Below are 15,000 nucleotides of genomic sequence, written 5' to 3' on the forward strand. Positions count from 1 at the left end.
AGTTACCTGAAGGTAACCTGGGAAACCGTCAGAAACCTTTAGCTTTTTCCTGGCGCTGTTACTGCAAGCCTTAAGTCTGTCTCAACAGAGCTGGCCAACGCTGACACACACGCACACAGACACAGACACAGACACAGACACAGACACACACACACACACACACACACACACACACACACACACACACACACACACACACACACACACACACACACACACACACACACACAGCCTCATGTACGGCATGGTGGCAGTGCCACCCTAACCGCTAGAACACCACCACTCTGACACAGCAAAATCACACTCAAACACCTCGTCCGTGTTTCTGTGATCTCGAGAAAACGCCTCGATCTAGATCTGTCACTTTGGATTGACTGGAAGTAGGTCAAATGGCCTGGTTTGGAAATCAAGAAGAAGAGAAATAATCAGAGCCAAACAGCTCCAGCTGTCCCTGCTGAAGACAACACTTTACTCCTGATGAATGTGCCAGTCTTCAGAGAACCTGTCTAATGTATGAGGTTATAGAGAGCCTTTCTGCAGTGTTGGGCATTCTAGTGATCACATCTAGAGCAAACTGGCAGTGGTCAATCTGAGGGTGCCCATGCAGCAGTCTCCCTCTCTCTTTCACTCCCTCCCTCCCTCCCTCCCTCCCTCCCTCTCTCTCTCCTTCCTGTCTTCTCTCATCAGGGTAAGGGCAATGTTCTCCTTCATTCTTTCTCTCTCTCTCTCTCTCTGTCCTCTTTTACTCTCATGGCTAGAAGTGAATCACAGTCTCCTGAACACCACTGTCTTAAAATATACACTACTCTTTTATTGAAGAGCAAAATGTCTCTAAATCAACTGAAGGTCCAGAGCATGGGATTAGCCTCCGTACAGCAGAACTCACCTCTGGTCCAGACATGTAAAGCCTGGCATTTCCTCAGGTTAAGGGTGATGTATTTCTCAACTTGTTCATGACCATGCACCCCCCCCCCCCCACCCCCCGCCCACAGGGGGTCAGTTCAAACCCTTCCACACACACGCACGCAGGCACATGCACACACACACACACACACACACACACACACACTAATATGAGAGCTGCTACAGTATATACAATACAGTATATAGCATCATTTCGATGAATAGGACAAATCTCAGCCAGTACACTGACACTGCGGTTGTCATAGTAACAGTTATTTCTGCCCAGAGCATGGCCAGCTACAGTAAGAGACTAAATCATCTCTTAGCCTGTCTCACTGACCTCCATTTGGCCAACATCGACACTGGAGAGCAGCCACTGGGATATGATATGTATATTGAATGTGAGTGTGTGTGTGTGTGTGTGTGTGTGTGTGTGTGTGTGTGTGTGTGTGTGTGTGTGTGTGTGTGTGTGTAGGGTGTCTGGGCTTAGAGCTAACAGGATAAAGACAGAGATGTATTTGTTGATGGAGGCCAGAGAATCCATCAGGAATCAGATTAGTGGGATGAGATGAATAAAGAGGATTATTGGCCATCTAATAAATATCCCAGATTATATTTATACACAGCATAAGAGGATAACATATCCAAGGCCAGGAGTTCTTCCTGACCACATAAGATGAATAGGAAAAAAAACCAGGCCATATGACTACTAAAGTGACTTGAGTTGTATTAACTTCTTTCAAAGACAGACACAAAGTACTCGATGAAATATCAGAAATGTATGAGGAATTTATGACCCATATCTGAAATATGCATTAAACATGCATTCATACATGTAGAAATCAATGGTTTCTCTCAGTAAACAGAGCAGACTTTAACCTATGAGATGTGATGTCCGTCTCTAAGCAGTGGTAACCTGCCCAGGGATACATAGATGTGAACAGGCCATATCTGGGTCACCTGGTCTTGTATTACAGCCCCTAACACCTAGGTTATCTAACAATACCTACAGTAGTATACCTTAGAGAGGCCAGTAGTAATAGGGCACTGAGGTAAGAGAAAACATCCTGTCTCCACCTATGTATTAGGGAGGCAGCTGGAGGTAGAAAACAGAGGACAGGCTCATTGTAGTGCATGGAATGGAATAAGGAATGGTATCAAACTGAGAAACGGTATACCATTCCTCATTCCATGCATTCCATGCTTGTCCTCTGATTTCTACCTTCTCCAGTCTCCACTGCTGATGTACCTATCTCCTGTATGCATCTATATATCTTTCCACTTTTACAATGAATGTAGACAATCTCAACCAAACCCCTTCAGGGATAATGACACCCAACACCAGATGAGTGTGATGTAAGGACATGACAATCATCTGTGAACAACAGGCAATAGGCAAAACAAGAGACAAATTCCAGCAGCATCACACTCCACATCCCCATAGGATCAAATGATGTAGGTCAGTATCACATTTCTGCATACAAACTGATAGACACAGACACACACAAAAACACATTTGATCTCCAACAACACAAATATATATAGTGTCATACCAAGCAGCAGCTTTAGGAACCTGTAGGGTGTCAGTAAGCTACAAACCCTCTAGGCGTAAACGTTTCTGCTCCCACACCACGTAGCAATAACGCTTTTGAAAGCCGTTGGTCTGTATGTACTGTATGTATGTAGTATGCATACTGTATGTACTGTATGTATGTAGTATGCATACTGTATGTACTGTAGGCTCCCTATATTTACAGTAACCATGCATCTCCTTCCTCCTCTCCTAACCTTGTTACTTACCTATGTGCAGGGTGACCATGCTCAGCCTCTGCAGCAGCTCCCCGATGGCCATCTCCTCTGTCTTCATCCATAGGATCATCCTCAGGGGGGAGAGCAGGAGCCCCGCTGCCCAGCTAACAGACACAGTAGTCTGGGAGAGAGACAGCCTGCCTGCGTGTCTGCCTGGTGCTCCAGACGGTGCCCTGGAGGTAGAAGGGGACACTGGCGCAGCAGCTAGCCCTGGAGAGAGGATGGGAAGAGGGGGAGCCTGCAGAGTCACAAGCCTGGGATGAGGATGCGATGGCAGGGGGAGAGGGGAGGCTTGCATGCCTGGCTGCCGGCTCACGCTGCAGGACGGTGTGGAGAGCGAGAGAGGAGAGAGGAGGAGTGGGGGGATGTGTGCCTGGGTGCTGGTCAGATGCTGTAGAGGAGAAGAGAGAGGAGAGAGGGATGCTTTGGAGAGAGGAGAGAGAGGATGCTGCAGAGAGGGGAGAGGAGGATGCTGAGGGTATGCTGGCTGAGACGTCCCCGGCTGCAGTGACGGGCTTCCGCACACAGAGATGCAGAGCAGAGTAGGCTGGCACTGGAGAGGAGGAGGAGGTGGTTACACAGCTTGCGCGCACACACACGCACACGCACACGCACACACACACACACACACACACACTCTCTTCAGTCTCAACATGCACGCATGACCCGAGGGAGAGAAAGAGAGAAAGGACAGGGGACGAGGAGGGGGACATCAATTGTGCCAACTAACACACACACTCACAGTTGACTGACATGATTCTAATGAGCATACAGCTGGAGAGACATTAATGATTTAGAGGCTCCTTCAAAAGAATAAGAGAAACACTAGAGAGAGAGAGAGAGAGAGAGAGAGAGAGAGAGAGAGAGAAAATGGTCTGCCCATGGCTGCTGATTCATTTACTGAGTGTGTGATGCGATCCAGGTTTTCTTTCTCGTCATGAAGAGCCATGGTCCTTAGTAGTCAGTTACAGTAGGCATTCTCTCCATCTTGTGTCTGGGGTCTGCACCGTAACATTAACTGTGCTCTACCACCCCCATGTGGCTGTTCTGTGCCCCTGCATGTGCTATATCGTCCCATGTGGCTGTTTTGTGCCATTGCAACACATCACAGTGACGTAGGGCCACGGAACCCAGCCTGAGCCCTTCAGGCAGCTGTGTGGTCTGGATTCCTGTTTCTCTGTCAATAAAGAAGAATACACAGTGGCACTTTGCACACACAATGTTATGTTACAAAATGGAGTCTAACGATAAGGTTGTTTTCTTGTTTCTTTATTACAAGCAGAATGACAGCACAGTGCTTCGCCCTCATTCGCTACAGATAGGCTGGCAAAATGGCAACAGATAAACATATTGAAATCTTCATACAAAAAGGACCTTGAAAACTGTTCAGTAATATAAACAGTACTGTAGGTATGGTATGCAGCATACTGTTTGCCTTTTCGAAAGCACAGTAGAAGACCTTTCAGAGCGTCCCAAGTATAGGAGCGATATGATGAGCACCTAGTGTTGTACTGATGGGTTTAGAAAAGCAGTCGACATTCTGATCAGCAGAAAAAGGCTGGTGTGGTCAACCAGTTTGAGACAGTGACGGACATCTGAAATAGTTCATTTCTAGTCAAGTTATTTGGTCACACTTTTGTCCACTATGAGCTTAAAAAAAAAAGTTTAATACAAATACACTATGCGATGAGTGGGGAGTGAGTATTTATATAAAACTCAGTGCTTGTATAATAGACCTTAGTTTGCAGGGGAGAACAACTGTTTTTTGTAGTTTTTTTTTTTTTTAACAAAGTGCAGTGTATGAAAGTTATTTCTAATGTCTTAAGTGTTTTTTTTTTTTTTTTGTCTCTTCTTTTGGTTCTTACGAAACCGAAAACAATCGCTAAATAAATAGAGTTAAAATAGAATCTTCTCTCCGGGATACAAAAGTAGCAAAAGAAATTCTTTTTATTGACAAAATATATATAATTAATAACGTGAATAAGATAAGATTAAATGTGAAACAGATGTGTATTTCTCCCCTCACCGATCTTTACATTTTCTGGCTAAAACCAAAAACCTTGATGCGTTCCAACGACCGTGAACTTTGGATCACTTTATCGTCATCATAAGGACATCAGTTGATGTCTCACAGACATTACAAAGTATTGACAGCGGTCCTGATATATGACATTCATAGTTACCTTTGAAATACATGTCAATAACACTCCATAACAAGCACCTTTACCATTCATCGAAGCCTATGAGGTCAAAGGTTATGCCCTGTCCAATCACAATACTCAACTACTGCAGGGCTGTGAGCTGCTAGAGTGAAAACCAAACAAAAACAAGTCCTGTTCAGCAGAAAAAGGCTGACCTAAAATGAAATCAAACTAAAATATCTATGCCCTGGTGCAAAGAGAACATGTGACGGTAGATCTTATATCTATCTATATATATATATATCTATATATATATATATACACATTGTAGTAGGCTATGTGTTCGCAGACATATAAATAAAGATGTTTGAATCCAACATTCAACGACTTTCGTCATTCAATAACACAACAGATCAGCTTTGGACAAAGGCAGACGTTTCACCTCATACATGTAAATGTTAGACATGTAGAAAATAGAATCATTCATTATGATCTACAATCTTTAACTAGAGGACATGGCGGACAAATAATTTATATGACATTCTAAAAATATGGATTTGATTGTGACACCGCTGTTTGATTCAAGTCTTCATTCTATTTCCAATAGACTTCAAACCCCAACCCTATTCCCCCCCCATATACTGTACTATAACACATACTCCCAGTAGTGTCAAATACATCCATACATCATAAAAGACTGTTATTTATAATTTTCACCACATAAAATATGTCATATTATAATTGAACAAATATTTTAAAAATCATTAGCTGGCAATGAGGACATAACAATACCATTCCAGGACAACAGACAATAACCTTTGCATAACCAAGAGCATACACAATCTTTAAACAAAGTAAGCAAGCACAATGCAACATGACAACGATCAGTCATTAGAAACATCCATGAAATCAACCCCATCAGGCTTGGTCTGCCCTGGGCCCAGTATTTCAAAATGTTTCATCTGGATCAGAATGATCCGGATTCTTTTTGGCTATCCATAATCAGATTGATCTGGGTGATTTCCCCAATACTACTCAAAATCAGCCAGATAGATCTGATCCTGGATAGCAAATAAAAAATAATATGGATCATTCTAATCTACATTAAAAATGTATTTAAGTTTAAAATACTGGGCCCTGGGCATATCTACTGACCCTAAATAACACTGTGCTGTTACACCGTAACTGTAGGAGAGAGCAGCATGGGCTACAGCCAAGTGAATGAAGGATAGAAGACACAGAAGATTGGAACAAAGCGAAGCATAAAGACCAGTGGAGACTGGTAGAGGTAGAAAATCGGAAGTGGGCTCATTGTCATGCATGGGATGAAATGAGGAACGCTATCAAACACGTAGTTCCCCCATTCCATTCCATGCATTACAATGAGTACGTCCTCCGATTTCTACCTCCGCCAGCCTCCGCTGAAAGACATCCTTCACCAAGAGACGAGGAGAGAGATGGGGAAAAAAGTGTGTGGGGAAGATGGGGGGGGGGGGGGGGGGGATGCTCTGTCGTAACACGCTTTCAATATGTGGGTCATATTCCTTTATCCACCACCTTCTAAACACTTACACACAGGCTTAGTTTGACCCCTAGACCAGTGAACATGAGTGTGTGAATTAAGGCAAGGTGGCTAGTCTGCATCCTTCTAATGACCTTCTCCCGTCTCCATTTGTCAACTGATACTGTCGGTGTGTAAGGCTTTACATACACCACTGGTGTGAGTTCTGCATTTCCTTCGTTCTCCTTTGGCTCCTAGCCTGCTGTATGGTAGCTCTAAGGCAGAGTTGTCTCTCTTGCCCATGCGCGCACACACAGATAAACAAACACACACAAACACACAGACACACACACAACATACACACACGCACGCACACGCACGCACATGCACGCACAGCACGAGGGCTGTCCTAACTTGGCCTGAATGAATGACACAGAACAGATCATGAGTCTTTTTAGATGTGTTTCTCCAGAGAGACTTTGCAGAGAAGCAACATCAGTAAAGAGCAAAATGGCGAGACAGGAGACAGACAGTAAATCAAAAGGGAAACAGAGTAAATAAAAATAGAAACAGAAAAGGCCGGTCCGTTTGACATTTGTGACACAGGATCATTCCATAGTGCATGAAGAGACACATTCAAATATGGTTCCCCTTGTGTTCAGGGAGAGTTTTAGACAGCAGACTTTAACACCACTGGTATCAAGGTCCGTTTCAAGTACTTTCATATAAAGCGCAGAGGTCTGGACTTGGACGAGACTAGAATCGGGACTAGACTGAGCTGGGACTAATACAGAACCAAATATGGGTCAACTTGGAAGTCATGTGGGAGAGGTCAGAGGTCATTCCTTCCCAGACAGGAAGTGTTAGGGTCAATCATTCTAAAGGGTTGCCCAATCAGATGAACCGGCTTCTGAACGGTCCAAAAATGCACATGGTGAACTGTGTGTAAAGATATTTCATGCTTTTGATGAGTAAGTTTCTTTGTGTGTGTGTGTGTGCATGCGTGTGTGTGTGTGCATGCGTGTGTGTGTGTGTGTGTGTCTGTGTATGTGTGTGCGTTCACACAGAGGTCTCCGGCCCCGGTGCGTAGTAGGCAAATCCGGCCCCTGAGAGACGGAGTGTGTAGGGGTTGCAGTTGTCAGCTCCTCCCCCTTCGCCCCAGTGGGCCAATAGCAGTTTTGGGGGGAGGGGCTCGGACCTGCAGAGTGGGAGGGTGTTTGGAACACCGATGTGGAGGTGGGAGGAGTCAGCGCTCCTTTGTTTGGGGGAGGGGCGGGAGGACAGAGGGGTCAACTCTGATTCGCCACCCTGCATCAGCTTCTTAAAGTCCTGGAGAGAGATAGAGAGGAGGGGGTGCTGTTAGTTGACCAATAAACAAATAAATGGCACTTCAAAGGTGTCAGATCAAACTTTGACAAACCCTTGGAAGGCCACACTCATATATCACATCAGATTAATAAGAGCTCATATATCAGATCAGATTCATATCAGATCAGATATGGTACGGCAAGGGCATATTCAGCAGGTGTAACCTTGATCTGGATACGTCATTTGGACAAACATCTAAATGCCCCATAAACATAAAAAACAGTAGTCTTTCAGAGAAGGTCAATTGTGCAAAAGTTAAAACCTACTGAAAATGCCCTGTATGATTAATGGTAATTTCACATTCACAGCATGCAATGAGAAAGGATAAAGAAAATGATTGCACTTGCGGTACCATCCTCCACCACCAGGGGTCACCAGCACTCCATGTGCAAGAGGACACCAATGCAGCTTTGGGATTTAACTTCAACAATAATCAATGTCTAGCCATTGTTTTCTCCTCCACTTTTTAAGACTTCAAAATTGAACAAATAATGTGATGACCCCTGTGTTGGAATGGACAGCCTAAAAGTGATGCAAACAGTTCCTTCATATAAGAGACACTTCAGCAGGGCAGTAAAGAGAAAGCACATTCTAAAATCCCTCGGTTCCCCTGCATCCCAAGAGAACAAGCTCCCCATAGCATCCATGAATCACCCCATCGTACCCTCAACCAACCATCAAATGCACCCCCCAAGCAAATACACCCCAAGCAACCTCCCCTGAGACCCTCAGCCCCTTACTCCACCCAGCTCTACCTCATCAACCCCCTATTCCGCATCCCCTCCCCCCTCCCAAGCAACCTCCCCTGAGACCCTCAACCCCTTACCCCTCCCTACTCTACCTCATCAACCCCCTTTTCTGCATCCCCCCCTTCCCCCCTCCCAAGCAACCTCCCCAGAGACCCGTAGCCCCTTACCCCGCTCTACCTCATCAACCCCCTTTTCCACACACACACACCCCCCCCCCCCACCCCCCTTTACAACAGCCCAGCAGTAGTGCAGCCTGTATGGAAGAGCCCCTAAAAGCAAACCAGAACCCTTAGAGAACCCAGGAAAGGAGTACAGCAGCTATGCCCAGGTTAATCTAACTCATCCTCACAGCACACCAGCATGCCCCAAGCCCAGCGGTACAGCAGGCAGCCATCTTTATGCAACCACCCCCCCCCCCCCCCCCTCCCCCCGCCCTCCTATTCTGTGGCCTCCCGTGGTCTGTTACCGTGGTAACTCTAGTCCTCTGAGGTGGGCGCTTCTAGGGGTTTGCTGAGCAGGGCGTCCTGGCTGTGTGACATCATGGAATAATAGGTCCTAACAGCTTGCGCCCCCTCTCCTCCTCCTCCTCCTCCTCCGTCCCCTTCACAGGTCCTAGCAGGGCACAGCACATCCCTCTCACAGCCACCACCTCCAGGACTAGGGGCCACACACCCCTCACTGTCCCCTGTAGCCCTCACCCTCTGTGGGTGGAGAGGAAGGGTGAGGATGGGTCATAATGGACCGTCAGGATCAGAACATACAATAGGGTGCACCAAAGCACAGACTCAACTTCTAGTACAACTCTAAAGCACACCTTCTCTATGCTACAACATGTCTAATTTAATCCTTTAATGCTCTTCTTCTATGGCTTTGCTTCTCCAAAACTGGGATGATGAACATCAGATCACGAGCAAATATCACATGTACTGAACACATACTTACTTAAACTGTATGTACACAATACAATACAATGACAGTTGGAATGACATGTTTGTGTACATCAGGGGAGGCTGGTGGAGGTAGACATTGGAGGACGGGCTCATTGTAATGCATGGAATGGAATAAGGAATGGTGTCAATGGTATCACATGTGTTTGATACCATTCCTCATTCCACACACATCGATATACAGTGCCCTCCACTGTGATTTCAAATCGGAATAATTGGAGTGTGTGATTTCAAATCGGATAATTGGAGTATAGAGCTAAAAGAAGACTAAATGCTTCCTCTTTCCAATACTTATGCAGGTTACTGTACCTACAGTACATACAGACAGACAACAGTCATGAGCACAACATGAGAATGGGACACAGGCTATTGGACGAAATCTTAAGGCTAGCAAGAGCCTCACACAAGGCTACAATGAGTGAGTAAGTCTTGCTACTGGATTAGCCATAGCATCATTAACACTAGCATGGTTAGCATTATGAATGACAGTGGTGGGTGACTGGCATCCTCAGCCAAACAACCTCTTAATGTATCAAAAAACTCAGCTACTGTATGCTAATGTTGCTACCTGATGGTCAAAATAATGGTGACAGATGCATGTGTTTAAATCTATTTTTAAATTGCTGTTGTTGTTGTTGTTATAAACCCCAAAGGGAGCTGTCCTACAGAGAGCTCTTATGAACGATGAACGATTGACAGCACATGGTTCCAGTATTTTGTGGGAGGTCCATAAGACCTCATGACCCCCCCCCCCCCCCCCCATCTAGGGTGAGATGGATTGATGGAGGGATGTGAGGTTTATTCTGGGATGTTAGGTGAACGTTGGACATGCCACCATGCACAGAGAGAGAGTGTTTAAAAGAGTCACCTCCTCCTCCTTCTCTCCCGTCTCTCTCGGCCAATCAAAAACTCATTCTGCTGGAGGACTGAGAGAGCATGAAGATGGTGGACGGCTCCACGGTAAGGCACTGGCGATTGGACTGCCGTTACCCCAGGAGACAGAGGGCAGAGGTCAGGGGGGTGGAGTTACAGGCAGGCAGGAAGAGGTGCGGTGGAGAAAGAGGGGGGAGGAGGTGAGGGAAAGAAAGAGAGAGGACAGAGAGAGGGGTGGGGGGGGGGAGTGGGAGGGAGATAGGGAGGGCAGAGTGAGGGGGGGCAGTGTAGGGTTTGATTAGGATGGCCCATTAGGAAACAGAGCAGAGGCAGAGCAAGAGAGCGAGGGAGGGAGAGAGAAGAGAAGAGAAACGCAGTAAGAAAATCAGTCAGATTCTGCACCCACCCTCAGGTCAGATTATATCACAGGAAGCAGGAAATCCAACTTTAAGACTGGGGGACAGGAAGTAGTACCAGGACTGTGGTCTGATTCGCTATCCTTCTTCCCAATGGGTGCACTCATAAACTCCCCCACATGGACGGAATTAAAAGGATTGTACTGAAGAAGAGAATCAGACTGCAGCCAAGGCCAGAGATCATAGCAAGGGTTACCCAGAGTTTTGTTCTGGTCAAGTCATGTAGTCAGGAAAACCTCCTGGACCTTTAGTCATAGTCAGATATGGGAAAAGGATTTTTAGAAACATCATACTTGACCAGAGGTAAAAGATAAAAGGTAAAAGATTACGGGTAAGGGTATTTTGGTAAAAAGGCTTCAGTTAATGACTGTAGCATAGCATTTGTTAACACAAGGTACTGTAAATCTATTAGGAGTTTAGTGTTCATAGCCAACTGGGGTTTGAAGCGCAGTCGTAACTGGATGCTTTTGGTCATAGTTAGTGGCCAAGTCCTTTCAAGACTGTGGTTTTAGAAGTGCACATTATCAATATATATACAATGTAGGCTATTGCTTGTTAAGTGGAATCACGTATGTGTTTTAACACACGTTTCTAAGTAGGTCTGTATCAGTGGAGGCTGGTGGAGGTAGAAATCAGAGGACTCATTGAGCCCGTCTTCCGATTTCTACCTCCACCAGCCTCCCCTGGCCTATGTGTAACACTGTGACCTGCTTTTGCCTTGGACCAAGTCTTTCATGTCAAATAAAACATCTCATCAGATTAACCTGGATAAATAAAAGGTTAAAAAGGTTCGCTCTTGAATCCATCAGTGCAGTCACGTTTCCAGCCTGGTGGTCGTGTTGCGGTCATACCTGTGCACGTTCGGTGGGAGTCGGCCATAGGGTTCTACAGAGGACCTTCTTGACCACGTCGGGTAGCAGGCTGACCATGATGAGGAGGATGATGCTGAGCCAGGCAGGACCACTAGATAACATCTGCATGAACACATAGTACATCCTCTGGTAGTTCAGGAAGGGCCTGGAGAACACAGAGAGAGGAGAGGACTTATTCTATATATGTAATACATTCACTCATTCACCCCCAACTAGAAAAAGAAGTTCCAGAAGAAACTTTGTGGGCTTGCACACTATTTTGGTTGTGGAAATAGTTTAAATATGGTGTGGATGATAGATAGGATGGACCAATAAAAGATGGATAGCATATAGGCAGATAGATGAGAGACAGTTCGATAGATAGATAGATAGATAGATAGATAGAAGCATGCAGAAGAATGTTATTATTATTATTATTAATAATAATAAGTATGAACAAGAATAAATAAATGTATAATTAGCAGTCAATCTGTTAGAAGAATCAAAATCATACCAAATGATGCCTCCCCAAAGTAGTGAGAAAACTACATAGAAAAGTAAGGACCCCCAGATGACAAAGTGGTTGATCCAGGTCCAGTGGTGTGTGTCCAAGGCAAGCTGGAACACACAGAATACACACCAATCAATCAATCACTCAATCAACCCATCAACATTCTCGCCTGCAGGGCTTACAGCTCTACCGTCTGTTGTTGAGTCTAGTCAATCAATTATCTCACACCCACATGCACACGTACGTGCATGCTTACACACACACACACACACACACGCAGGGATTATGCAATCCACAATTAGATTTTTGCGCGCACACACACACACACACACACACACACACACACACACACACACACACACACACACACACACACACACACACACACACACACACACACACACACACACACACACACACACACACACACACACACACACACACACACACACACACACACACACACACACACACACACACACACCTACCTTTAGCGTGACAGTAAACACCAACACAGTGAAGACAAGGGTCCCAAAGGACCAGTTCCCAAACATCTGTGGGAGAAGGAGAGGCAGCAGTCAGCTACAGTCAGTACCCCTCACCATACACACCCTTCCCAGCTTCCGTTCACCACTCGGAGTAGGACGCACTGGACAAACTCCCCATGTCGAGATTACTGTGTATCCATATGCTTTTATTTATGTTATGCGTTTTGTTCTTGTGGTTGGTTTTTATATGATGTATAGTAACTTCTCCTCTCTACTCCATTATCACAGAGACTGTAAACTGGAGCTTCTCCTGATTCGAATCTGATGTGCTGTTTATCAGGTGAACCAATGAACAAGGAAAACAATGAGGCAAATAAACTTGTGTATGTCTCTCTCTCTCTCTCTCTCTCTCTCTCATATAGATGGTTGTGCTTTGTATACATTCCTCTCCTAGGATATTAATTCTGACATCAGGAAGGAGCAGATGGAACAGGGATAGGGGGAGAGAGAGAGAGAGAGAGAGAGAGTGCTTCAGAGGGAGAGTGATGCGTTTAATTATAATAGAGGTGTTAGCGCACCCATGTTCGTATCCCTACCAACAGTAACCTCCTCATGACAGTCCCTAAGTCCCTACAGTAACCTCCTCATGACAGTCCCTAAGTCCCTACAGCTAAGACGAGTGTGTGTTGTGATGATCTGCTGCAAAATGGCTGCCACGTGTCACCCAAGAGGATGCTACGAGGTGTGATGTTCCCATGTCATTTAAAACGTTTTAAGCATCTGGTGGAAAACTGTATATTCTGTAAATCTACTCCATTATCCTTATCATAACCTTACATGGGGAACATGAAAACAAAACACCTCTCAAAGATATACCGGCTGTAGTTGTTCAGTACAGATGAAACGTTCACTCTGCCTTAGGAAACAGCTAGAATGAAACACCCAACATTTTGCCTTTTTATTCCATCAAGAAGTAAAAAAATTAATTAAAAAAGCATTGTTTTCATACGTCTACTACTACTACTACTACTACTACTACTACTACTACTACTACAAATGACACACACACACAGGTTATACACTAGATGTGCTACCAGAACAAACACAAGGGTAATGTGGGGGAGAGACTACTGCAGGGTATGTTAGTATAGTGGAGTTGGTGAGGTCAGGTGTTGGGCAAGGTTCAGGGGCTTCACAGAGAGAACAGGGGAAGTGAAACTACAATGCTACACGGCAAAATGGGCGTGGGTGGCGGAGGTGATAATGGATGGAACTGGATGAAACGGTTGAACTCAAAGCTAAAATAAGAACGACAGGATTTAGAAGAGCGTGACAGACAGAGAGAGGAGAGGGAGAAAGAGAGAGACAGGCTTACCATCTGCGTGTTGGTGGTCATAAGCTGAGAACAGGAAGAGAAGCAAAATAAAGAAAGAAGAAGCAGAGAGGAGAAAAGAAGAAGAGAAAAAATAATCAGGACAAAGAGTAAATGAATTTCAGGATGTTTCAACTTAAAGAGAAAAACAAAACACAACACAAGACCAAAAGGCAATCAAAACAGTTAATATGATATAAATCAACAATACAGAGAAAATGCTACAGCGTTGTCGATATGAATGGAGACCCACCGATGTACGCTTGTCATTCTAAAGAGGAACCCCCCTTAGGACTCCATCTGAAACCTCACCGCAACTTAACCAGACCTGACCCATACATAACCAAACTCTGACCACTTGGTCCTGTCTCATGGTCCTCTGATCTCACGGGACAATCCAATGGAGATGGATGAGAGTTCTTCAGACAGCATCTAGATGATGTCCCTCATGAATACCATGACAATGCCAGAGACCAATAACAACACTGACCCGATCCCTATGTAAGTTAGCTCCAACAGAATTTGAATGACTTTGATGAATTCTATGGCTGTTTTGTCCCTGACAACGGAACACACTGCGTCGGTTACCACGGTGATAGAGGCTCACCTGGCCATTGCTGGTGAAGGTGGTGTTGTCGAACAGGAAGTAGGCACCAAAGAAGAAGATCACAGCGTCAAACAGGCCCAGGCACGTCCAGTACAGGAACACAGGCCAGCGGAGGAGAGAGTTCTTAGCTATGCCCCTGAGAGGGAGGGAGGGAGGGAGGGAGGGAGGGAGGGTTGAGGACACAACAGAGAGAGGTCAGACACATGTGATACTACGACACACCTGCACAATGTCAAAGAAAAGCATTTGGTTTTTGACCCGAACAGGCTTCCATCTTACTCACCTGTACAGTGTGGGGTCCCTCTTGAGCGATTCCACGGCGACGTGCTGCTCTACGAGGCTGTAGAGGAGGATGGGCAGCGAGGTGAAGCTGATGTTGTACAGCGTCAGGTACGCCGTGTCATACAGGGGCTGCAGAGGGACATACAGAGCAGAGACATCATCAGACACAACACTAATAGCTT

At 45.4% G+C, this 15,000-nt stretch overlaps 1 protein-coding gene across 1 annotated transcript in view; it reads right to left on the reverse strand.

Annotated features, from left to right (window-relative positions):
- Positions 1–10,320: 10,320 nt before the first annotated feature.
- LOC310812901 (phospholipid-transporting ATPase IH-like) overlaps positions 10,321–15,000 on the reverse strand; it is a gene marked incomplete at its 3' end in the record, with an annotated part of 23,809 nt that continues 19,129 nt past the window's right edge. The window contains 6 exon segments of the mRNA XM_083681655.1: positions 10,321–10,398; positions 11,559–11,724; positions 12,073–12,176; positions 12,558–12,623; positions 14,537–14,672; positions 14,820–14,947. Of these exon segments, the coding sequence (XP_083537781.1) occupies positions 10,321–10,398; positions 11,559–11,724; positions 12,073–12,176; positions 12,558–12,623; positions 14,537–14,672; positions 14,820–14,947 (678 nt within the window).

This window comes from Argentina silus, assembly GCF_951799395.1.
Source record: "Argentina silus genome assembly, chromosome: 12".
NCBI classification, from domain to species: Eukaryota; Metazoa; Chordata; class Actinopteri; order Argentiniformes; family Argentinidae; genus Argentina; species Argentina silus.